At 49.7% G+C, this 25917-nt stretch overlaps 1 protein-coding gene across 3 annotated transcripts in view; it reads left to right on the forward strand.

The window, feature by feature from the left end:
• Positions 1-25917, forward strand: part of CERS4 (ceramide synthase 4) — a 41173-nt gene continuing 15256 nt past the window's right edge. The window contains exons 1-4 of one of the 3 annotated variants that reach the window (XM_069878140.1): positions 1-45; positions 3909-3963; positions 12961-13134; positions 23842-23959. In XM_069878140.1, the coding sequence (XP_069734241.1) occupies positions 3944-3963; positions 12961-13134; positions 23842-23959 (312 nt within the window). In that variant the 5' untranslated portion in view covers positions 1-45; positions 3909-3943. Of the gene's footprint in view, positions 46-3908; positions 3964-8347; positions 8540-12960; positions 13135-23841; positions 23960-25917 lie in introns of those variants that run through there. The other 2 variants (XM_069878138.1, XM_069878141.1) reach the window with 2 other exon arrangements.

Consider the following 25917-nt stretch of genomic DNA (forward strand, 5'->3'; position numbering starts at 1 on the left):
TCGCCTCCTGGCTCCGCCCGGGGCCGCGGGGCGCCCGGAGAGCGGGTGGGGAGCGAGGGGAGCCGAGGGAGAACGGGGGTGCGGGGGGGGGGGTGGGGGTCCTGGGGGGGAACGGGGCTGCGGGGGGGGGGGCCGGCCCCGCGTGGGGGGGGGGAGGGTGGGAATGCGGGGAGCCCGGGGGGAGCGGGGACCGGGGGCTCCGAGCTGGGGGGGGGGGGGGTGGGGAGAGGCGGTGTCGGGGCTCGGGATCCCCTCGGGCTGCAGCCCCCCGGGGGCCTGGGGGAGAGCGGGGCAGCGGGCGGTGCTCGGGCTGGGGGCTGTGGTTGTGGCTGTAGGGCTTGGGGTCCCCTCAGGCTGCAGCCCCCGAGGGATCTAGGGGAGAGCAGGGCAGCGGGTGATGCTCAGGATGTGGGGCTGGGGGGCACTGGGTCCCCTCGGGCCACAGCCCTCCGGGCACAAGAGGGGGTCTGGGGGAGAGCAGGGCAGCAGGAGGTGCTCAGGCTATGGGTCTGGGGGCTGTGGCTGTAGGGCTTGGGGTCCCCTCAGGCTGTTGCTCCTTGAGGATCTGGGGGGAGCAGGGCAGCAGGTGATGCTCGAGCTGTGGGTCTGGGGGTGTGGGGCACTGGGTCCCCTTGGCTGCAGCTCCCCGGGGATCTGGGGGAGAGCAAGGGCAGCGGGTGATGCTCGAGCTGTGGGGCTCGGGGTCCCCTCGGGCCACAGGCCTCCAGGCACAAGAGGAGGTCTGGGGGAGAGCGGGGCAGCGGGCGATGCTCGGGCTGGGGGCTGTGGTTGTGGCTGTAGGGATTGGGGTCCCCGTGATGCTCGGGCTGTGGGGCTGTGGGCTGTGGGGCGCTGGTTCTCCTTGGCTGCAGCCCCCCGGGGATCTAGGGGAGAACAGGGCAGCGGGCGATGCTTGGGCTGGGGGCTGTGGTTGTACCTGTAGGGATTGGGGTCCCCTCAGGCTGCAGCCCCCGAGGGATCTAGGGGAGAGCAGGGCAGCGGGTGATGCTCAGGCTGTGGGTCTGGGGGCTGTGGGGCACTGGGTCCCCTTGGCTGCAGCTCCCCGGGGATCTGGGGGAGAGCAAGGGCAGCAGGTGATGCTCGAGCTGTGGGGCTTGGGGTCCCCTTGGGCTGCAGCTCCCCAGGCACGGGCAGGGGTCGCGGAGCAGCTCCCATCCCAGCGGGGACGTATCCTGAGCAGAGCTGTGGTGGCCGGGCTCCCACCTGCCCTGGGCACCCGGGGGCGAAGGGATGGGATGGGGCAGAGGAGAAACTCTCGGCATGGTTCCCGGCCGTCGGGCATCGCTGTGGGCATAGCGGGCTCCAAGGAGCCACCCTAGGGCCGTGAGCTGCGGGTAGAGCCTGCCCGGAGCCTGGGGAACACGGGGGGGGACGACATGGGCAGGGGCAGCGCTGCCTGGGGAAGGAAAAGCTGGAAGGGGATGTGTGTGGTTGTCTTGCTGTTGGAGAAGCGGGTTTGTGTCGTAGGCAAAGGTCAAGCAGGGTAAGGACAGATGCGATTCATACGAGGGTAAGGTTGCCCAAAATCCCAAGGGAAACGCTGGCTGGCGAGTGCCACGGCTGGAATCGTGGGCTTTGGGGAGCCCTGGCAGATGGGTAGGACTGGAGGTGGTGTTGGAGCAGGAGGGGAGAGCGTCCAGGGTGGATGACGATGCTTCACGTGATGTCCGAGGTCTGGATTTTAGCTGGCCAGATGTGAAAATGCTGCGTTTTCGTCATTTATCAGCACCTGAAGGTTGTTCCTTGTTCTGCGAGTGGAACATGAAATTCTCTGAGATGAGTTTAGCCCAAGTCAGATGGAAGGTGCGCGTTGGGAGGCCAAACGAGACAATGTTTGTCCTCCAAAGGAGCTGATCACTCCTCAGCCAACAGGAACCAGGGGCTGGAAGATGTGAGACAGCATTAGTGGCCAGTGGATCTACAGGCTTGGGTTTATCTGGATGGTCAAGAGGCTCATGGAGACTTGTAAATCCAGAGGACCTTTTCCTCATTTCTGTTTAAGGAAAGAAAGAAAAAGCTGCTCTGTTGTTAAGCTGAGGTTGTGTGTTGGGAGAGAACAGACTTTTTGAGGGACTGGTGTTCCGAGCTGCGAAGGAGCTGGCAGAGTTGAAAAGTACTTCTGATGTTGAGCCCAAAGGGCTTTTCGCCTGGAATCGTTGCTCCTGGGTGAGGAATGGGTTATTGGCTGTTATGAACTGGTGAAATGCATAGAAAATAGTTGTTTTCGTAATCTAATTCCTATCTTGTGTTAGGAGTTGTATTAAGGAGATAAGGAAAAGATGTCTCAGCTTGACAGCAGCTCCCAGGTGGGCAGGAGAACAAATACCTGCAATGAAGAGTGATTATTCCCTTGTCCTTCTGTCAGAGGTGTCCTCAGTCCACAGAACCTGGGTTTATTCTTGCAGTCTGCCTCATAGGGGATTCCAAGACTTGGCTTCTCTGTGACAGAGCTGAGATCCCAGCTGTCAGCTCTTCTCTGCTTGAGGAGCTCCTTCTGTACTTCAGCTCTGATCAAGCTGGAAATGTCTTTTCAGAGTTGGTGCCCTTTTCCCATGTTCTCCGTTGGTGTCTGGGCAGACCTTGGTCTGTGGAGAGAGTGGGCTGGAGGTGGTGGGCTGCCTGCAGACGTCGTCACAGGATGGATCCACAGGACATCCTTCAAAGGATTTCTTGTGTGCACTTTTAGGGGCAGAAATTGAGCTTCTTTTTCAGACTTCTCCACTTGAGGGAGTTCCTTCTCTTCCTGAGGCTAGTTGTGTGATGGGAGGCATCTTTGTTGTGGTTTTGATAGCTGCTTATGGTTTTCTGATATCCTTTGGGATGCAGGACTTTAATGGTATCTGGTCTGCAGGAGAGCACGAGCTCTGAAGAGATGGTATCACAAGAGCAGCTAATTTTCGATAGACCTGGCAGTGTCCGCTGAACACAAACCCACCCATCTCAGCCATTCCTGCAATAGAGAATTGCCTGGAAGGCAGCTGAGGATCTTTGATCTGGAAGGATCTTCTATTAAATTCAGGGGGCTCAAGAAGCAAAAAGGTGTCAGGAAAGTGTGATCGCTTTCTGTCCTTTGAGCTATACATTAAGAAAATTCATATTGTTTTTCTCAATGTTTGTTCTATATTGTAACCCCAGTTTCTATAATACTCTAATCTCTTCCCTGCAGAGTTTTTTTTTTTTAAAAATCGCTTTTGGGTTCATAGATTCATATCAGTTTTTCTGCTCTGCTGTGTTTATGGCTGAGAGCAATGCTTCACGGGCCAGAGAAGGAGCTGAAAGCCTCTGCAGATGATGGATTTTAGCCTTCCCTGGTTCTAGAAAGGAGAAGATGTGGGCTTGATACCCAACTATCAAACTCCAAACCAGTTGTTTGTGCTTGGGAACAGTGCTGGGTCTTCTCTTTCTGGAGAGCCACGGGGCTTCTCTTTCTGGAGAGCCCTGCGCATAGAAGGAGGATGAAAGAGTTGAGTTTGTGAGCACTGCTTGCAGCAGAGCAAGTGATTGAATGTCCATTCTGTAGCAGTGGGGGTGCCATGTATCCGGGGTCTGATTGTTTGTCCAGACTTTGGAAGCAGTTGTTTTAAACAAAAGATCTCTCAGGGCATCTTCAGGTCTTAATTCAAAGCCTGTTTCTCTGCAAGAGAGTGAAACGCAGCTGAAATGTTTACTGCACGCTACTTCTTCAGGTCTAAGATGGGTAGGGGCAAGTTTTATGAGCTTGCTACTCACCCTGAAGAGAAGCAGGGGAGAAAGTCAGGCACCGAGCGTTTAATGTGATGCGATGCTGGAGAGTCCCTGCGAGTGAGTTCATAGGTACCCTCAGCAACTGCTTTGGGCTGCAGGTGTAAGATCTTTAAACTTAACTTTCTGTTTTCATTTCTTTTCAGGTTCCTTTTGCAGTGACCAGTGGGGACTTGATGAGATGGATCTGGATGTTTCCAGGTATGATGCAGCAGTTGGTCTTTGGAGATCAAGGAAGGTGTTTTCTGCACCAGGACCGTTAGGTCAGCTTGAGGTACATTTCTGTTGAGAGGAGCAGTAACACCTTGGTGTGCCCTTAGCCTCTTGGCTCATCATCCCTTTTTTTTCCTCATCCCTTACGCTGAGCCTGCACCCCTAGTTTGGAAGCCAGGGAGTGAATTGCGCTGAGGAACCAGTGACAGGGAAACCAACCCTGAGTGAAAAGAAGAAAATGTTTAAGCTTGGTGAAAGGTGTGGAGCACAAGTCTTAGGGGGAGCAGCTGAGGGACCTGGGGCTGTTTAGCCTGGAGAAGAGGAGGCTGAGGGGAGACCTTGTCACTGTCTGCAGCTGCCTGAAAGGAGGTTGGTAGCAAGGTATGTGCTGGGCTCCTCTCACAGGTAACAAGGGATAGGACAGAAAGAAGTGGCTTCAAGTTGCACCAGGGGAGGTTTAGATTGGATATTAGGAATAATTTCCTTACTGACAGTGGTAAAGCATGGAAGAGGCTGCCCAGGGCAGTGGTGGAGTTGCCATCCCTGAAGGGGTTCAAAAACTGTGTAGTTGTAGCACCTGGGGACGCGGTTTAGTAGGGGTAGCGGGGTTGGGCTGACAGTTGGTACTGGATGAGCTTAGAGATCTTTTCCAACCTTAATGAATCTGTGGTTCTAAGTTGTAGCCCAAACTGTTTTCTCGGTGCAGCTTCCCAGATCCTTGTGCTGAGTCCGGGGAGGCGGTGGCCGTGCAGTGGGAGTGCTGGTCAGGAATGGGTGGAGGTCAGGCAACGCCTTTGATGCAGCTGTGGTTTACACTGGCTCTGAGTTCCAAGGAAGCTGTCTCAGCAGGGAATCCTTTCCCGCTGGAAAGAGCAGCAGTTTCGTTTTGAGGGCAGTAGTGGATCTCTCCACCCATCGATGCAACTTTAAAGGAAATGCACCGGTTTCTTCTCTCACTGTGGTCACCTGGGCTCCAGTCGTTGGCTTTGTTCACGGCACGCAAACTCAGAAGAATGAGGTGATGGAATCCCAAAGAATAAGCATGCACAAGTCCAAGCAAATAGTCCATCTGAGTTTTCTGTCTTGTGGGCAGTAACTAACACATACTTGTTCTCTGAAATGCTGGAAGTTGGGCACTCTCTGGAAAATCAGGCTTTTCTGAAATGTGGGCTCTCTGGGTGCATCCAACCATTGCTCTGGCACAACAAGTCTGTACTCACTAAAATCCAGTGTAAAGAAGGCAGAGTGGGTCTGAACAGGCAGTTTTAGCTGTGACATTAGAGCCTGTTCATAATAAGATTTCTAGGGTCAGGATTGTGTATTGTACTCTGTGTGTTATCTTAGGACCATAGAGTGGTTTGGGTTAGAAGGGATCTCAAAGCCCATCCAGTTCCACCCCCTGCCATGGGCAGGGACACCTCCCACTGGACCAGAAACTCCAAGCCCCATTCAACCTGGCCTTGAACCCCTCCAGGGATGGGGCAGCCACCACTGCTCTGGGCAACCTGGGCCAGGGCCTCCCCACCCTCACAGCAAAACATTTCTCCCTAAGATTTCATCTCAGTCTCCCCTCTTTCAGCTGAAAATCATTCCCCTCGTGCTATCCCTGTACTCCCTGATCAAGAGAACCCTCCCAGCTTTGCTGGCACCCCTTTCAGTCCTGGAAGCTGCTCTAAGGTCCCCCCAGAATCTTGGAGGTGTCCCTGCCCATGGCGGGGGGTGGAACTGGATGGGCTTTAAGGTCCCTTCCAACTCAAACCATTCTGTGAAATGATCAGCTCTCTCGGAACGGATTGTTGATGGGATGGGGAAAGCTTGGATGGAGACAAGTTCTCTTGATGTTGTGCGCTGGTCAGAACAGAGAGGGAAGGTGCCTGTTGGAAGAACTTGCGGTTTGCATTCTGCTTTCTCAACTCTCCATGTTTCAGGACATTTCAGTAATCTGTGCTAACTGAGAATAATGGATATGCAACCTTTCCTGAAGCACCCATCATCACATGGTAAATTGCATCAATCGTTAAGCATAAGTTACGAGTGTGAAAAGTGAGTCATGATTCATTTAATCTTGGTGAAAGGGAAATATTTCTCTCGGTTTCTGTTTCTTCCTCGGTGTTGTTAATGGATGTTGCTTTTGCGGTGATTTGGGGAATGGAGATGTTCTTCTCAGATAAGGCTTGGGGGTTTGAACTGGAAAATCGTGCAAAGCTGTTCTGGTTTTAGAGGTGTAAGAGTATCATTTTAAAAAGTCTTAATTCCAGACTAATTAAATGTCTTTTTCCCCTCCTCTACTCTCTGAAACTGCCTGGGGAGTTTGCGGGAAGAGAGACCTGGGAAAGGGATGGACCTGTTGGTCTTGAAATTCAAAGCCAGCTCACACAAAGCAATGAAAGTCTGCGAGTCTCCTGCATGAGGAGGTTGGGGGAGAAAGAGGATTGTGTGCAGAGTCATGCTTGGCATCTTGTAGGTGCACTTGGCTGGGATAGAGGTTGCCTACCTCACCTTCACGTGAACCAATTCCTCCCAGCTGATAGATCCCTGTGTTTCTGATCTGCATTGGCATTCGAGATGAACCAGTCCCATTTTGGTGTGTTCTCTTTGCTAGATCTAATCCTAGGATCTAGTCCTGCACATCCGACCCTTTGTTTTCCTTATGTATCTCAAGGGATTCTCTCATTCTGACTTTGGATCAGCAGCTCAGGAGCTCAGCGCTTCCCTTGGCTGAGTGCTAGTGGTTCCTGGTGTGGTGAAATAGCGAACTCATCTGTGGGGAAATGGCCACTTTGTGGGAGGGAGAAGGACAACCGAGTGCTTGGCTGTCTGGAGGGGTGAATGTACAAATAAGGAGCACAGATGAAGCTTTGGAGCACAGGGAAATAAGAACTGTGGATAGAATGAGGGATGAAGAGCTCCTGAGGGATGCTGCAAATGGTAGAAGGAAGCTCGTGGCTGTACAGAACAGGGAGAGCTCTCTGTGAAAGGCATGGAAGGGCTCACCAGGGGTAATTCTTAGAGGACAGATGAGGTGAGGCCATCAGACCAGAACTGTATGGGTCTGGAGAATCATTTATGACTTGGAAGGGCTAAAGAATCAGGTAGTGGCCTGGACATGCACTGCACTGTCCCATGAGCTTCTAGGAAAGACGCTTTATTGACAGCTGTGTAGTGTTTCATTGTGTCTGGAAGATGGCTCAGAAACTGGAACCCACTGCTTCCTTTTGCCTTTTCCCAGGTTCTAGGTTAGAATTAAACTTTGAGCCAGATCTGTGATTGCCGAGTAACAGGAATAGTGATAATCCATTGAAAAAACGTTTGTTGGCAGTAGAAGAGATGTCTGCATTTTGCATTGTATTGAAAAGTCTGGGCAAGCGAGTTCTTTTTCTCCAGCATCTGCACCTCCTTGCACAGGACCTGGGTTACGGGGCCAGGATTTGCCTTTGGAAAAGATTTGAGGGTCTCAGAGAGTTCCTGCTGCTCATGCTTGAAGTTTTGAGCCTTATGCAGTGTGTCTTCTCACAGTGTGGGATTCCTTCTTGTTCTTTTCTCCTTGCCTGGAGGAGAAGGACATGGGGGTGTTGATTGACAGCAGCTGAACATGAGCCAGCAGTGGCCCAGGTGGCCAAGAAGGCCAATGGCATCTTGGCTTGGATCAGAAACTGTGAGGCCAGCAGTTCCAGGGAGGTTCTTCTCCCTCTGGACTCAGCACTGGTGAGACCGCTCCTCGAATCCTGTGTTCAGTTCTGGGCCCCTCACCACAAGAAGGATGTTGAGGCTCTGGAGCGAGTCCAGAGAAGAGCAACAAAGCTGGTGAGGGGGCTGGAGAAGAAGAGGAGCGTCTGAGAGAGCTGGGGGTGTTTAGCCTGGAGAAGAGGAGGCTGAGGGGAGACCTCATTGCTCTCTCCAACTCCCTGAGAGGAGGTTGTGGAGAGGAGGGAGCTGGGCTCTTCTCCCAAGTGACAGGGGACAGGACGAGAGGGGTTGCCCTCAAGCTCCACCAGGGGAGGTTCAGGCTGGACATTAGGAAAAAATTTTTCACAGAAAGGGTGATTGAGCACTGGCAGAGGCTGTTCAGGGAGGGGGTTGAGTCACCTTCCCTGGAGGGGTTTGAGGGACGGTGGACGAGGTGCTGAGGGACATAGTTTAGTGATTGATGGGAATGGTTGGACTTGATGATCCGGTGGGTCTTTTCCAACCTGGTGATTCTGTGATTCTATGATATTGGCAGCAAGAGGAATGCTAAGAACAATTTAAGTCTTCGCTCCGAGTCCCTCCTGCTCACAGCCAAGGTGGAGCTGGAGGCACTCAGTGCCTTTTCTGGCCTTGCTTCTAACTGGTTAAACCAGTCCTTGTTTTTTCCTGAGCAAAACCAAGGAGCTGTGCCCGGCCCTCTTGGTGAGGGCTGATCTAGTGGGAAGAGCTGTGGGATTTACATCCTGATGTGGCTGAGTGCCACCAGCCTGAACCCTGTGCTGTCGGTCAGACCTGCAGTCGGCTTGGGAGCCAAACCCTCGGCTGGCAGAGCCGCCTGGCACCGACGGAGCTGGCAGGTGGAGCGCAAGGTAGGGAAGTGAGTAAGGAATTTATGCTGGGGACGGAAGGAGTGTTGCTCCTGGGAGATGGAGGCAAGCGAGTTTGTCTGCTCGCTGGACTTTTGTTTGCAGCTCCTAGCATTTATTTGGGCATTTTATGCTTTTTCTGAGACAGAGGCCTCCCTCCCAAAAGAGGGAAAGTTGTTGCCTTTGGAAAGAGCAGCACGTGGCCAGCCTGCACCAGTGTGGGATGGGGTTAATGGTGATGGAAAGCTGGGAAGTCCAGGAGTCAAGGCAGAGGAAACCAGCTCACTCCATAGACTGAAGAGAGATGTTTGCTCATCAGGGATTGTGGAGGTGAATTTTGCCTTTCTGCTTTCAAAGTTAGGAATGGAGAATCCAACTTCTGTTGGACCAGGAGTGGAAGGAAGGAAACAGTGAAAAGTTCCTCGCAAAAGATGAAGGATGGCAACATTAATTTATTCTTGGGTGGGCATCAGCCATGAATTTATTTGGTAGGAAGTGTCAGCGGGTAGATTTGAGATAGAAGAACATCTGAAAGCCAGGATGTTGGGGGGAACAGGGTGTTGGTGGAGAAAATTTTAACTTTTCAGGCAGCTTCCAAGGAAGAGGATGTGAAGAACAAAGTCTGGATGAGGAAGAGTGGTTCTGGAGAACCTGGTGTTGGTGATTACAAAGGGAGAGAGATTGTGGTTTTGCTTCCTTCACTCCTAGTTAGAAAGATCTTATTTCATGCAAGGAGAGATTCTGCCAGAAGTTGTGGGTTTGGGGAAAGGCTGATGGCGTTCAGAATTGCAAGAGAAAGAGATGAGAACACTGTGGAATGGAGGAGAAATAAAGCAGCATGAGCTGCAAAAAAAAAAAAGATTCATACCCGAATCCATCCATGTGTTTGGAGATCATCAGTTGTGCATCAGTTCTGGACAGAGCAGCAGCTCACGATCATCGCCAGCTGAAGTTCAAAGGGATGGGAGTTCGCAGGGTGATGGAGTTTTTAGGGAAGATGCTTTGGCAAAGGGAACGAAGAGAAAGCTGCCAGGCGAGTGATGGTCAGTGGGTGCTTCATGGGCTGGAACCGTACAGGAAGATTTAGGATTGGTTTGGTTGATTTTGGTTGTTTATTTGGGGGTTTTGGGGGGATTTTTTTTTTTTTTGCCACAGAAGGGCATTCTTAGGTATTTATCTCAGTTAATAACTTCTGTCTGAACCCCTTGGACACTGTCCATCTGTGGGTCAATTCCCTTGATGATGGAAGCCTTAAAATGGTGGAGAACCAACAGAGGGATGGGGAAAGAGAGGCATCTCAGGCAAGGGCAATGTTGTTACAGATAAGGTGGTATCAGAAAGCAGGAATGAGGCCGGGATAGCCAACGGGGATGAGGAAATGAAAATAAACAGAGCAAAGCTGAGAAGAAATTGGAAAAAGTTCATGTATTCCCTTCAGGCAGGAGACTGGAACTGGCTAATCTCAGCATGCAGAAAGTAGTTGTACATGGAATTCTGGATTTTGGAGCAAGGATTTCTTTATCTACAAGATAAATATATCTATTATATGTACAATATATATAGATGTATATCTATAATATATAGCTATTATCTTAATATGTATCTATGTATCTTTATCTAATAAATCTTCAGTGATAATTCTTGATACACATTAGGGAAAATGCGTGAAACATATTAGAACAAATATATGAAGAAAAACTTATCTTAGCACCTGTAATCAAGATATGGTGATCTTTAGAGGATAAATATAATACAGGTGTTCAAAAGAGCCCATATCCAGTTAATCTGAGCTTTCTTTGCCAAAATTCTTTATTTCTGCATAAGGTAACTGTGGGGAACATCCTACCTGAAGCTGTAACGTCTCTAGGGGAGCTGTGGCAGGGAATCGGAGTTAAAGTGGGAGACACTGAGATTATGGAAAGTATCCAGTAGGGGAGAAACTGCCTGGAAGGGCTGTCGGAGGGAATTTGCCCATGGAGTTGTTGAATGATTGATTTCTTAGCAAAATCAGTTAAAGGTTTAAATGCATAATATGCAGTGGTAGCCCAAATTCAGGTGGTGTGGACTGGAGTAGGACTGGAATCCAGTGGGTTTTGCCATTGGAAATAACCGAGAGCCTTTATAAAGATGCAGAGGACTCTGTTTCTTGGCCCCAGCTGCTCTCCAAAGACAGGACAAGCCTCTCCCTTTTGGTCTGCGGAGTATCCAGGTTTAAGAGGCATTTTTTTTGCTTTAATTATTTCAGCCATAGCTCCATGGAGAAAATAAAGCAACCGGAGTTGAGAAGCAACATATTTTCATCCCTTTGGTGGTGTTTCCACATTAAGGAACACTTTCCCCTGGGGAGTGCTGGGCTGCTGGTGGGTCGTTAAATCCTGTAGCAGGATTTTCTGCAGGAATTCCTGTGCTGGCTCTGGCAGCGATGCCCTTGGCTGAGCCTTGGCGGAGCTGAACGCTTGGCCCAGAGCCACTTTGGGGCTGTTTGTACCTGTGGTGTTGTCTGCCCACACAGCAGGTAATCCACCTGTAGACAAGGGATCAGCTCTGGTGTCATCAAGAACTGGAAAACCCTCGTAGCCAGAGGAAGAGGAGTGAGGTGCCCTCGAACAGCAGAGTGTGCAGAGTTGGGTGTTTGGGCAGTGCCAGCAGAATCTGCGTTAAAAAATGCGGCTGTTAATGCTGGACACTGCTCCCATATAGACCCCGCTCCCAGAAACCCTGGTCAGAGACAGAATCTGATCAGAGACAGAGGAGGGTGTGAAGAAAGGGTTTCCACTTCTCTGGTGGTAGCTGGTTGTCCAGCTAAATACACTAGGGAGAGGATGAGGAGCGGTGGACGTGTTTAGCCTGGACACTGAATGGTGAGAGAAGAGCATTGTCCTATGGACAGTGAGAGAACTTGTGTGTGGTGAAACCCAATGTTAGTGCAAACCCAATTGGCATTAGAATTCTTTACTGTAGTTCTTTTGTTCCTGCCAGATTGCTTAGGAGCAGTGTTCCTGTGTGAGGAATCGATGCCAATCCATGGAAGCACTTCTAGTGCATCGGGGCTCCTGGTGAAGGGGTAGTTGTTGGTGTCCTAGCAAAAAGGGGGCTTCTAGAAAGCTGGGGAGGGGCTCTTGATCAGGGAGTGCAGGGGTAGCATGAGGGGAATGATTTTCAGCTGAAAGAGGGGAGACTGAGATGAGATCTTAGGGAGAAATGTTTTGCTGAGAGGGTAGGGAGGCCCTGGCCCAGGTTGCCCAAAGCAGTGGTGGCTGCCCCATCCCTGGAGGGGTTCAAGGCCAGGTTGGATGGGGCTTGGAGCTCCTGATCCAGTGGGAGGTGTCCCTGCAGGGCTTGGAACTGGATGGGCTTTGAGGTCCCTTCCAACCCAACCCATTCTATGCAAAAAGCTGGAAGGGTCCCAGGGAATTCTCAGCTGCTCCTAGAATTCACAGCTTCCTGAGGTGGAGAGGAGGGAACAATTTAGTGAGTTGTCTGTTGGAATTGGGAAAGAAATAGGAAGTTCTCTGCTACTGGATTCACAATTCCTACCGCAAAGGTCTCAGTTGGTGCCTCATTCCCACGCTTCCCCTTTCCTCCTGCGCCTGCCCACAGTCTTGGCTGCTGTTTGCAGCTCTGTTGGGATATTTGTTGTCACCAGCTGGAAGGAGCAGCCTCTACTGGAGGGCGGTGCAGCTCCTGCTGTGCTTGAGGTGGAATTCTCTGGCAACGGAATATTTGCATTGGGTGCTTTGTTGCAGCCATCCTACTGTTTTGGTTTTTTTTTTTTTGCTGCTCAGTTCTCTGATTGTGGATGTAAATCCCACCTTTGTGCATGAAAATTTCTTACCTGAAAGTACTTTCCTTGATCATTCAAAGCAGGAGATAGAGATCTTTTCTTTTTTAAAGGAGCGGTCTCAGAATAACATTCATTATAATGCAGACATATGCACCCAGAGGGATTGCAATGTCTAAATAGAAACAAATCAATGCAAAATATCCATGACTGAAAAATAAGGATATGTACATATAAAAGGAGAGCTGAGGGCCAGCCCTGGAGCGGTCTTGCCGCTTCCCTGTGATACTGAGCTGTCAGTCCTGTAGGAAGGAACCTGCGGCTGTGAGAAGCTGCAGTATTAAACTTGCACCCTTCTGATAGACCTTGCTGAGAAGGACACTTAATTCTGTGGAATTCTGAGGCGCTTCCCTCCGTTTCAGCCCTTTTTTTGGTTCAGTGCCAGGCGTCAGCAGTCACCAAGCACCCGATAAAACTCCACGAGCGGCTTCTCGGTTCCTTGTGCGCTGCTGCCTTCCACAGCTCCTCTGCTCTTGCAGCTGCTGCAGCTTCAACCCAGGGTGGACTCTTTCCTCTTCTTCCCTGGCTGTGCCGATAGGTTTGCCGTGCGCCAGGCTGAACTTGGCTTATTCTCATCTCTCTCCCTTCCAGGATGGCTCGCTCGCTGTACGAGTGGTTGTGGCAGCAGGAGTTCTGGCTGCCCCCAGGGATCACCTGGGAGGACATGCAAGAATCTGAAGACATCAAGTACCCTAAGCCTCGCCACCTCCTGCTCAGCATCCCTTTTGCTTTCATCCTGATTTTCATTCGCTATGCCTTTGAAAGGTGAGTTCTTCAGCATTCTTTGGGGCTTTTAGGTATAATGCTGGTAGTCTGGGTCCAAAAACTGGCTTTAAGCTGAAAGAGGGGAGATTGAGATGAGATCTGTGGAAGAAATGTTTCCCTGTGAGGGTGGGGTGACACTGGCCCAGGTTGTCCAGAGCAGGGGTGGCTGCCCCATCCCTGGAGGTGTTCAAGGCCAGGTTGGATGGGGCTTGGAGTAACCTGATCCAGTGGGAGGTGTCCCTGCCCATGGCAGGTGGTGGAACTGGATGGGCTTTAAGGTCCCTTCCAACCCAAACTATTTCATGACTCTGATTCTGTTGCCTGTGCCAGGGCGTGACTTCAGAGCTCCACAGAAACTCCGGGGTGTAAATCTTGCTGAGGTGCATTTTTCAGCTCTCTCTTTCCAGCCCTGCGTCCTGGCTAAAGAAGTGTGTTGAATCTAGAACACAAACCCTACCCTTAAGGTCTAATTATAAGCAATGCAACTGCCTACATGTAAACCTGGCAGGCCTTAGATGAAGTTTGTGCTCACGGTTTAGAAGGCAGACCCACTCTGTTGTGTCCCCTTGCCCAGTCCTTGCTGTCCCTGGCTGGAGCGCCAGGACATCGTCTTTAGACCACGCACGTACAGTTCAGACTCATTTATCTTGGGTAACTGGGATCTGGGCTCTCACACCGCACAGACAAGCCTGAATAAGATGTGTTAGATAGAACTGAGTCTTCTGATCTCAGAATCGGCTCTTGCAGCCATGCAACCATGTGCCTGTCCCTCCCTGCAGCTCCAGGTTCAGGAGCGTCGTTCCGTTGTGGGACCATGCAGGGGTGTTTGGAGCTGCTGCTTCCTGGCCAGAGCCATCTGGGGGTCTTGCATGTTCCTGTACAGCACAGAAAATGTGGGAATTATGGCAAGGGCATAGCTCGAAAACCTGCAGGGTTCCTTGACTCTGAATTCTCTGTAAGTCCTGAGCTGGTGCTGGTGCTTTGTGCAGTTCAGTCAATGGATGGTGTGACTGGAGAACATCCGGGTTTGCTGTGGGTGACTCACATTTATTGGTGACAGCCACTGTCAGACTGCAGAGTCCCCTGCCATGGCTGCTATATACTCTTTAAAGTCCTCTTCACTGGTTTGAAATATCTCTATTGCGAGTTGCTGATCAAAGAGTCACTTTTGGAAATAGTTTAGTCAAATATACAGTGGTTTCAAGCATTAAGATGAGGGAAAAGACAATTAAAATGCTTTTGTCATCTTTTCTGATGAAGTGGCTGCACAAGAAAATGGGAGCAGACCTTGGTAGGCTACAAAGAGGTTTCTTCTCCAGATTATCTGTGATGCAAGGACAGCTTGGAAGAGCTTCTAGAAGTTGAAATGGTTCAGAGCTCTGCTGCGAGGATGGTTTTAATAATAATAAAAAAACCTTATAGCCGATATTTTTGTGTAAACACAAATGCATGAGTGATTCTTTAAATAAGCCATTTTTGGTGATACAAAATCAGAATCCAGATCTTTGTAAACAATACATTTTGTGTGCATTCCGTACATTCCGTGGATTTTATCCTGCTCTGGGGACACAGGCGCCTCTGTTACCTCCCATGAGGTGGGAACTGAGGTGCTGCCGATTACCATAAAAACACAAGCAGCTCCCACTTCTTCCTTGCTGGTCCCCCAGCTCTGGCTGGATGTAGAGCTCCCTCGGGCAGGCTCTGTCTGTTGGGGGCTTGGACACGTCTGTCTTTGGAAGCTGGAGAGCAGCCCTGTGTGCTGCCCTGGCTGGGGTTGAGCAGTTCCAGGCTCTCCGGTACAAGGCAGGAACAGGGAGAAGAAAGAGCCAGACCCTTCTCTGTGGTGCCTGGTGGCAGGATAAGAAGCGCTGGGCACAAGTGGAAACACGTGGCCCTCCATCAGGATATAAGAAAATGCTTTTTAACTGTGAGGGCGATTGAAACTGGGAGCGGGAGCAGCGTCTCCATCTGTGGAGACACTGGAAGCCCAGCTGGACACAGCCCTCAGCCTGTTGACCCAGCATGAGCGGCATCGCTGGAACGGGTGAGCTCCAGAGGGTCCTTTCAGCGTGGGGTTGTGCTGCTGTGACTTGGTCCCTTTATTCCCTTCCCTCTTGCCACACCGCTCTTGGTCAGTCTAAATATTGTGTTCAGTTCTGGGCCCCTCACCACAAGAAGGATGTTGAGGCTCTGGAGAAGAGCAACGAAGCTGGTGACGGGGCTGGAGAACAAGAGGAGCATCTGAGAGAGCTGGGGGTGTTTAGCCTGGAGAAGAGGAGGCTGAGGGGAGACCTCATTGCTCTCTATAACTACCTGAAAGGAGGTTGTGGAGAGGAGGGGGCTGGGCTCTTCTCCCAAGTGACAGGGGACAGGACGAGAGGGAATGGCTTCAGGCTCCACCAGGGAAGGTTCAGGCTGGACATCAGGAAAAAATTTTTCACGTAAAGGGTCATTGGGCCCTGTCAGAGGCTGCCCAAGGAGGGGGTTGAGTCACCTTCCCTGGAGGGGTTTAAGGGATGGGTGGACGAAGTGCTGAGGGACATGGTTTAGTGTTTGATAGGAATGGTTGGACTCAATGGTCCGATGGGTCTTTTCCAATCTGGTGGTTCTACGATTCTATGAAATATCTTGTCCACCTGCTTTAAGATGCCAATGGCCAGGTGAAAGGTGTTTTTTCTCTCCCATCCAAGCGCTGGCTCAGCTGGGAGAGTTTCCAAATGCCTGGCCTTACTCATTAATTTTAAACCTGGTTTGATTCACAAACTTTATTAAATAAAAGCTTCTTGTCACACCCTTAAAAAAGATAAAATCACCAGTGCCTTGTACAGGTCCAGGAAACCTGTAATCATGCCGCTGGCTTACCTAAGCCAGTTACAAACCAGCGCTGTGACCTGTATTCCTGTTTGCCCTAACTCTTTGCAGTCATTTATTTATTTCAGTGCGACATTTTCTCTTTCTCACCCATGACTGTTCCACATTCAGTCCATCCCGGAGAAGGAAGCTGCCCCTGGTGAGCGGGATGAGCGACTCTAGCCCTCTTGCACCCTCACCCGTGTGTTCAGTGGCCAGAGCCCCGTTCCACGTGACGTGCACAAAGTTCGAGACTCGCAGACCGAAAGGATGTGTGTGGTATTTCTCCGTCTCTGTGCAGATGGCTGGATTTTGTAGCTTTGTACCTCTGGTCTGAGGGTCATAGTGAGCATCTGTGACCGGTGTAGAAGTTTGGGTTTGGTGGCTTTAGCGTGGCCTCTGGTGATTAATTCCGCCCTCACCTATTACTTGCAGCCGTGCAAAGCGGTTTTGTTCTCTAGATCCTCTGTGTTGATGGAGGTGCCTGTGCTGGGATTTCAGAAATGCTGTAATCTGTTCCAGTCATTTATATCCAAGTCAGAGCTCTAGGAAAATACTTCTAGGCAGGAGCCCAGAGGATTTTCTGCAATCCCTTATCCAGCAGCTGCATCAGCCGCTGTGCTTGGCGCAGGGTTCCATCTTCTTGGTTTGGACATTAAACCTGAGAAGGACCCTGCTTCCTCGAGCGTGGCTTTTTCTCTCCTTGGTACCCGTTTGCTGAGCAGAGAGAAGCTGAGGCAGTGATGTCCTTTCACCAACCACTTATTCTGTGGCTGAGGTGGTGGCTGTGGGAAGAGGACAAGCAGTCGCTGGGTGGGGCCTGGGAGAGCTGAGGAGGTTGTGGGTGCAGCCCTGGGGGTGAAGAAACAGCTCATGTCGGTGAAGCAACATCCTTGTGAGCCAGTTTGCTCTGGGGAAGGTGGGAAGACAGGGCGTTCGGTGCTGGAGAGCTGAACACCCGCTGTGGTGTTCGTGGGCTTTGCCACGATAGTGAAGTGGGTGCTGGGGGAGGCAGATAACGATGCCCTAACGAAAGGGACGACCTGGAAGTTGGGAACCTCCCCACTTTCTTTGATGTTTCCAGATACGTTCTGCACCCGTAACTCAGAGTCTGGTTTAAGCACCTGCACACCTTAGCAGGACTTCTCCCTCGACACGTGCCTGCAAGCAGGGATGCTGGATTCTCTTCTCGTTCTGTAGTGTTTGAGACTTTACCACAAAAATGAAATTCCTGGTGGGCTTTGATGATGAAGGAATCACCACTTTTATTGCAAAATGTTTCTTGGTGTGGAAAATTTGGGAACTGCAGTGGATTGAGGGACAATAAAGCAGAAAGCTGAAAAACAGAGTTTACATCTCATTTAGTTGTCTGATTTTGGACTTGACCAGTGATTTTGGGGTGTTGAAAGCCAGTGTCAGTGAATTTGAATCCAAATAGTTCCCACATTGCACTAAAGGAAGGTTTTAGTCTGAAGGGTTAGGTCTCCTCTTCAGAGGGTTGCGACACCTTAAAAGAAAAGGGTACGGTTGATCTGCAGGGAACAGATCCTTGAACTCTGAACAGGAAGAAAGACAGAAGGGAACGCCTTTTTTGAGTATTTTATTTTGAAATGTATCTTTCTGAAACTCATTTTGCACAGAGACTTTTGTTGTTGACTGATAACCAGGAGGGACCTGAAAGCAGCTTCCTGTTAGGTCCTACAGGCAGGAGTTGGTGCAAAGACGTGGGAAACGTTGTAGTATTGTCGAGGTTTAGCCTCACCTGGCCAGATTCAGCAGCTAAAAAAGTGCAGCTGAGCCTCCAAAATCCCTTCCCCCCATCACACCCCACAGGGAAAGGGGAGAGGGAAATCACAGAATAGTTAGAGCTGGAAGGGACCTTAAAGATCATCTAGTTCCATGCCCCGTGCGGTGCGCAGGGTCATCCCGCTAGATCAGGTTACTTAAAGCCTCATTCAACCTGAGGAAAATGAGAGGAAGAAGACTTATGGGTTGGATACTAAAACTACAGCTTTAATGAAATTATGATTATAATTTTGAAAAGAACTAGAAAGTAGTGAAATATATACAAAGATATGAAATTGTGCCCCCACCGTGCGATGACTCTGTCACCAAAGATGCTGCAGAGCAGGCGAGAGGGTTTGCATCCATGGCTAAGAGGGAGCTGGGCTCAGGGACTGGGTTCAGGAACACACAGATCCAGGACAGACAGACAGATGAGGTCCTCGCTAGACGTTGGTCATCACAGAAGACAGCGAGACCCTCGTGATCCCTCAGTCTTATACCACGTGTGAGGTATATAGGAGGGAATCCTCTCTTGATCAGTTTGGGGTCACCTGCCCAATTTCCCCTCCTCGCACGCGTGGCCCCTTTTCCACCAGCTTGAGGATGGCCCTGGTTGAGTATAAACCTCAGCCTTTTTGCACACCAATGCCCTCTGTTATCACTTTAGAGAAGAGCACCATCTCAAAAACATGCTCTTAGTTTTCAGAGAAATTAAGTTGCTCACAGCAACTGAATTAGTCACAAAACTGACTCTAATTTACATCAATCTACAACAATTTAATTGTTGTTTAATTGAAAACCGGGAACTGACTTGGCTCAGCTTAACCAGTAGCGCTGTAGTGCTTGAGATCTGGTATCAACGTGGAACACAGTTTAAATTCAATGTGAAGTTATCTCCTGTAAGCAAGAGCAGGCAGAGACTATTCTCAGGAGCCAAAGGAAACTGTGAGCCTTAAAGAGATGGTGCAGCTCAGAGAACAGAAGTTCTGGTTGTTGCTGTCACTGGTTCTACATTTTTTGATTCTAGAAAATATTTGTGGAGTGGCACCCTGATAAATTCAAAAACATTTGCAGGAATAAAAAAAAAACAGCTCTCCGACGTTAAATAATTTCTTGTCTCTCGCACTAATTCTGACAGGCTCTGTGTGGTGGGGAGGTGCCAATTTATTCCCCTTCATTTATTCCTCTTGTTGATAGGAATGGTTGGACTTGATGATCCTGTGGGTCTTTTCCAACCTAGTGATTCTATGATTCTGTGATGAATCTGTTTAGTTTCAGCTTCAGCAGGTTTTGCACAAGACAGTTTGGTGGTTGCTGAATAAAGCACCCGAGTGTGAACTTCACCGAGGTAAACCGTGAAGGGAGAGGAGCTCACTGATGAAGAAGTAGGCTGGAGATGAGAATCATCTTGCTGACTGCATCTTGCTTTACCTCGCTGCAGAGAGTTGTACGGTTTAGTCCTTGGACTTTCTCCTTCTGTTTTCCAGAGAGCTGATAAACTGCCATGAGACCATCCCTGCAAATGAGATGATGACTCTGGGATGTTGAAATCCGTACAAGCATCATGCTCTTAGGGTTGTGCTTGGAACAAGATTTAACTGAAAACTGAGTCAGAGCACAGATCCAACATGTACAAACGTCCCTTAGGAAGAATTTCAGGCCTTGATTTCCCAATGATGTTTATAAAAGTAGGATCGGTCCTGTAATTCGTGGTTAAACTCTAAACCTCAACAACAAAGCAACTGTAACTTTGGTTAATTACACCCTGTGTTTATCAGCTGCAGTGGCCTGGTTTCTCTTACAGGGAGGTTTTATGCCATGGTTATAACAAACCAGCAGGAAAGAGAGAGAAGGCAGGGATTAAACAAAAATGCTCATGGATATCTCATCCTTGGAGGGGTTCAAGGCCAGGCAGGATGGGGCGTGGAGCACCCTGATCCAGTGGGAGGTGTCTCTGCCTGTGGCAGGGGGTGAAACTGGATGGGCTTTGAGATCCCTTCTAACCCAAACCATGATTCTAAATCTGTCAGGATAATTTAAATAGTTTTTCAATAAAAAACTTGCTGTTGAGCTGCCCTGACACCTGGCAGAAACCTTCCCTTTCCTTTTATTGTGTCTGGAAAATGTCAGACCTTTCAGTTGCCAGTGTGGGCTGATAAGAAGCTGCAATAAGGTTCTTCTTCAACAACAGAGCTTGATTGCATCTTCCTCTTCAGAAGAGCTTGTATCAAATGGCTTCCTTTTAAAAAAGAATGATCAGGCCCACTTCAAGCAACAGCTTCATACAAGAGCCAAGACCTAGTTCAGAGCTAAAGGTAAATGTTTTCTCAATTTCTATGTAGTTGCAGATATCATTGAAACACTGTGGCGTGTTCTTAGCACCTCCTGGTCCAATGTCTCTATTAACCCCTTTGATATTAGACAAATCATAAGATATAATTAAAACATCCCCTAAGAGCAATCAGAGCTAAACCCCAGAACTCCCAGTGATGGCTGCATTCCTCTGCCAACCAGTAGCACCAAGGTGCTGCTGAATTCCACTAAGTCCATGCTTACACACGGCTCTTGCGATTACTACGTGGCTAGTGATCACACTCCCGCCTGGCCCTTCTCTTGTGGCAGAAACATCTCTTTTTTGATTGATGGTGGTACATCTTTGAATGTTGCTGTAGTGAGCGATGCCAAAGGAGGTTCCCAGAGGTGATGTAAGAACAGCTGATGCAGCTGGTGGGCTGGTTGTGCAAAAGCCAGGTGGAAATCGGCTCTTGGATGAATCAGTGAAAGGATGAACCATTCAGTGGTTTGTGCCTTTATGTAATAGAAGTTGCAACCTTCTCTATGTAGGTGGTCTTTTCATAAAATTGCTTTTATACCTGTTAGTTAAATTAAGGAAAACTTTCAGAAGATTCTTCTGGAAGGATGCTTGGTGCAGAACGGTCTGTTGGCACGGGCACATACGGAGCAGAGGCTGTATGGCTCAAAGAGACCATGGGCAGTCAACACCATGTGAGCTCTTCTGGAGCCCTCAGCACAACAAGGACATGGAGCTGTTGGAGCAGGTCCAGAGGAGGCCACAGAAATGATCTGAGAGCTGGAGCACCTTTGCTGTGAGGAGAGGCTGAGAGAGTTGGGGTTGTTCAGCCTGGAGAAGAGAAGTCTCTGGGGAGACCTTAGAGCAGCTTCTAGTACTGAAAGGGGCTACAGGAAAGCTGGGGAGGGGCTTTTTAGCAAGGCCTGTTGTGACAGGACAAGGTGAAATGGTTTTAAGTGGAAGGAGGGGAGATTTAGACTGGATATAAGGAACAAATCTTTTACAATAAGGGTGCTGAAACACTAGGTCGCATTGCCCAGGGGGGTAGTGGATGCCCCATCCCTGGAAGCATTCAAGGTCAGGTTGGACGGGGCTCTGAGGAACTTGATCCTATTAAAGATGTCTCTACTCCTGCAGGGGGGTTGGACTGGATGACCTTGAAAGATCGCTTCCAGTCTAAAGCATTCTATGATACTATATAATCGTGGTCATAAATATATCCTATACTGGTTTTAAGTAAAACATCATTAAACATCTACATCATGAAGCAGTTTCTGCAGCTTTTTTGCTGTAAAGTGAAAAAAGGAACCTTGTGCTGTGTCTGAACAGGTGGAAGTGTGGATCTGCTGGAGGGTAGGGAGGCTCCAAAGGGATCTGAACAGTCTGGACCACTGGGCTGAGACCAATGGGATGAGGTTTACCAAGGCCAAATGCCAGGTCCTGCACTTGGGGCACAACAACCCTGGGCCGCTACAGACTAGGAGAAGTCTGGCTGGAAAGCTCCTGGAGGAGAAGGACCTGGGGGGGTCAGTTGACAGCGGCTGAACATGAGCCAGCAGTGGCCCAGGTGGCCAAGAAGGCCAATGGCATCTTGGCTTGGATCAGAAACGGCGTGGCCAGCAGGGCCAGGGAGGTTCTTCTCCCTCTGGACTCGGCACTGGTGAGACCGCTCCTCGAATCCTGTGTTCAGTTCTGGGCCCCTCACCACAAGAAGGATGTTGAGGCTCTGGAGAGAGTCCAGAGAAGAGCAACAAAGCTGGTGAAGGGGCTGGAGAACAAGAGGAGCATCTGAGAGAGCTGGGGGTGTTTAGCCTGGAGAAGAGGAGGCTGAGGGGAGACCTCATTGCTCTCTACAACTACCTGAGAGGAGGTTGTGGAGAGGAGGGAGCTGGGCTCTTCTCCCAAGTGACAGAGGACAGGACGAGAGGGAATGGCCTCAAGCTCCACCAGGGGAGGGTCAGACTGGACATCAGAAAAAAAAATTTCATGGCAAGGGTCATTGGGCACTGGCAGAGGCTGTCCAGGGAGGGGGTTGAGTCACCTTCCCTGGAGGTGTTTAAAAGACGGGTGGTTGAGGTGCTGAGGTTTAGTGTTTGATGGGAATGGTTGGACTTGATGATCCTGTGGATCTTTTCCAACCTAGTGATTCTGTGAATGATTAGGGAGAACTGACCAGAGCAGCAGCCTGGGCAGCCTGCAGTGTCCGGGCAGAGCAGGCTGGGTTTTCAGCTCTCGCTCCTCTGTGTGGGATCTCTGCCCTCAGCACCCATTTCCAGCTGATAACCCAGTGGTCAGGGAGGCTGTTAGCACCTGAAGCAAGAAAAGCTTTACTCTAAAATGCAGAGATAAGGTCTTCCAGAGGTTTTGTGTGTTCTGTGTTCAGCAGCAGTGCTGAGAAGTGCTTCAAGGCAGACAGTCTGCTCCTTCTTCTGATGGGACCAACTGTGTGCCAGTGGCAGCATGTAAAAGGTTTTTAATGAGGAGCAACTAATTGTCCAGAAATTCAAGGAGAATGCAGTTAACTGGGGCCTTTTCTTTGAACGCTAGTTTGCAAGGTTTTCTGTTGGGGCAGTGTCGGTGCAGGATTGCTCTCATTGCCATTGATGGGGCTGTGTCCTCCTGCTGAGGGGAAGAAGAGTTTGTAGAGGAGGAGCTGAGTTGCTGAGCTCAGCAATTCTACACCTGTGTTTGTTACCCCTTGGTAACATTTTTCTATCAATGCAGATTTTTTTTTTTTTTGCATTCTTCCACTGTGGAAGACTGCAGATGCCTAGCCAGCATAAGCATCCGTGCTTGTGGCCAGGTTTCTTATTGCTGTGTTCTTAGTTTGCAACCGATATCTGATTCACATTAGGAAAAACAGAGCTGGGTTCCTCCGGTAATGACAAAGCGGCCTCTTATTTCTGCAGGACATTTCTTTCTGCATTAATACCACACATCTGATAGAACCCCAGTCTTCATCCTGAGCCAAGTCTTTAGTTCAAGCAGGTGGCATGTGTGTTCAGTATTGTTAGATCATAGAATCATGGAATAGTTTGGGTTGGAAGGGACCTTAATGATCATCCAGTCCCACCCCTACTGTGGGCAGGGACACCTCCAGTGTCCAGGGTGATCAAAGCCCCATCCACCCTGGCCTTGAACACCTCCAGGGATGGGGCAGCCACAACTTCCCTGAGCAACATGTTCCAGTGCCTCACCAGTCTCATCGTGTAGAAATTCCTCCTTATGTCCAGTCTAAATCTGCCCCCCTCTAGTTTATACCCATTGCCCCTTGGCCTGTAACCACAAGCCTTTGTAAAAAGTCCCTCCCCAGCTTTCTTGTAGCCCCTTTCAGGTACTGGAGCACTGAACAACGTTTAGCCCTTATCATCAGCGTGGCACTGGGCGTACGCTGCCAGCAAGCCAGACACCAGCGATAGGCATCGGGGCTGCAAGTCTGGGCTTTCTGCCTTAATCCCAGCTGCCCAAGCCCAGTGGATTCAGACGTTGACAGAGCACAATATAGCATTTCCCAACCTCATGCAATTCTGGATATTGCCACATAGCATCCAGGAAAGTAGGGTCCCCGTCCCACTGTTTCTGCTCTTAGTTTGGGTTTTTATCTTCCCAGTTTCTTTATCTGCCTTATCTTGACATGATACTTGGGCTTAGATTCAAAATGTGGGAGGCAGTCATTAGGTGCTGCCTTATGTTTTAATTGTGCTGCCATATCAGAAAATGCTGTTCTGGTTTTGGCTGAACCTTTATCTGTTCTTTCGCAGAGCCGTAGCCCTGCCCCTCAGTAGCAAACTAGGTGTGAGAGACAAGCAGCGACCAAAAGCTCAGCCCAACCCTGTGCTGGAGGCGTTCTACACTACACGCTGCAAGAAGCCTGGAGAGGTGAGTCCTTTCTTCCTTGGCTGTCCTCTAGGTTTAGCCATTGTGTTTCTGGCCAAATAAAATCACATTTGGAGTCCTGAAGTTCACTAATGTCACTCGTCTTTGGAAGCTCAACAAGCCACTGTAGCGCTGGCCCTGAGACCAGCCAGCCGCAGGGATTATTCTGCAAATGTCGTCAGCTATGTTCCTCTCCTGAACATCTGGGAGAGCAGCTTTCTCTAGGTAGCAGCCAAAAAAAATTTAAATCTCAAACTTCTGTGGACAAGAAACTCTTCTCCCAAAGGAAATAATGACAACTTCTGTTCCTCCTTGTGCTTCCCTTGCGCATGGCACAAATTAAAACACGGGAGGCTCTGTCTGAACATCAGGAAACGTTTTCTTATTGTGAAGGTGACCAGGCACTGGAATAGGTTTCCCAAAGAGCTTGTGCAGTCTCCATCCTTGGGGATATTCAAAAGCCATCTGGACATGATTCTAGGTAGCTCTGCTTGAGCAGGGTGTGTGGACCAGATGACCTCTAGAGGTCCCTTCCAACCCCAGCCATTCAGTAGTGACTCTCTGGATTCTCTGATGCCTTCTATTCATGTACTGGCAAATTGCTGTCACATCAACTGCCTTGAGCTGATCCCCATGGTGCTAGTTCTTGCAGCCTGGCAGCCAAGTGCTCCTAGTTCTGGGGTCATTCTGTTGCTGTACAATCCCTGAATTTGAGATTGGCCTTTCAGGAAGTGAACTAAAGTCTTGATCGTCATCACAGGGATTGTGAGGAGCATCAGAAAACTGCAAACACAAATGGTGGGTTGTTTTGCCATGAGAGATAAAACAAGTGATCTTGAAGAAGTTGGGGCAATCAGAGTCAGAATCGTAGAATGGGTTGGGTTGGAAGGGACCTCAAAGCCCATCCAGTTCCAACCCTCTGCCATGGGCAGGGACACCTCCCACTGGATCAGGTTGCTCAAAGCCCCATCCAACCTGGTCTTGAACGCCTCCAGGGATGGGGCAGCCACCACTGCTCTGGGCAACCTGGGCCAGGGCCTCCCCACCCTCACAGGAAAACATTTCTTTCTAAGATCTCATCTCAATCTCCCTTCTTTCAGCTGAAAACTATTCCCCTCATCCTATCCCTGCACTCCCTGGTCAAGAGCCAGCTTTCCTGGAGCCTCCTTCCATACTGGAAGGCCACTCCAAGGTCTCCTTGGAGCTTTCTCTTCTCCAGGCTGAACAACCCCAACTCTCTCAGCCTGTCCTCATATGGGAGCCCACCATGAGTCTCCTGCTGGCAGTGCCGTGGAGCAGGAGCAGGGCTGCTGGCTGCTGCATTGCGCTCTCCCTTCACCGGTTCCACCACAGCCAGTCTCCTGCCTTCCTCCCTCTCCCATGAGCTCGCAGAGACCTGTGTATGAGGAAGCTTTTATGTGCTCAGTACAAGCTGAGATTTTGCTGTTCTCAGCAGCCTTCTCCTTGGGAGGGATTCCATATTATGGAGCAGCTGGAGAATAGAAACCAGTGTCTCCATTTGTCTCCACCACAAGCACAGCAATCACTAAGAAAGAGTGGGAGGAAGCACACCTGAAAATCGGCAGTGGACACACTTCTATACAACATGCTGGGACCGTGTCAGTCACTCTGACATAGTATCATTAAGGTAAATGCATTTCATGAGAAACTATTGCTTTACTTAAAAAAATAAAGCTATCCACAATGCTATTTCCCTGAGGAGTATAAAACGTGACAAACTTCTGTCATATCCCATTCCAGACTTTTAATAGTCTAAGGACAAGAAGGTAATTGCAGGATTTCTATGAGTGGTTCGTTGAGAAATTATCCCGAGCAGGAGAATATCATGTAGGAAAATCATAGAAACCCAAGGTTGGAAAAGACCTTTGAGATCATCACATCCAACCATCCCTATCCACTACTGAACCAGATCCCTGAGCACCTCATCTACCCCTCTTTTA

This window comes from Phaenicophaeus curvirostris, chromosome 28, assembly GCF_032191515.1.
Source record: "Phaenicophaeus curvirostris isolate KB17595 chromosome 28, BPBGC_Pcur_1.0, whole genome shotgun sequence".
NCBI lineage: Eukaryota > Metazoa > Chordata > Aves > Cuculiformes > Cuculidae > Phaenicophaeus > Phaenicophaeus curvirostris.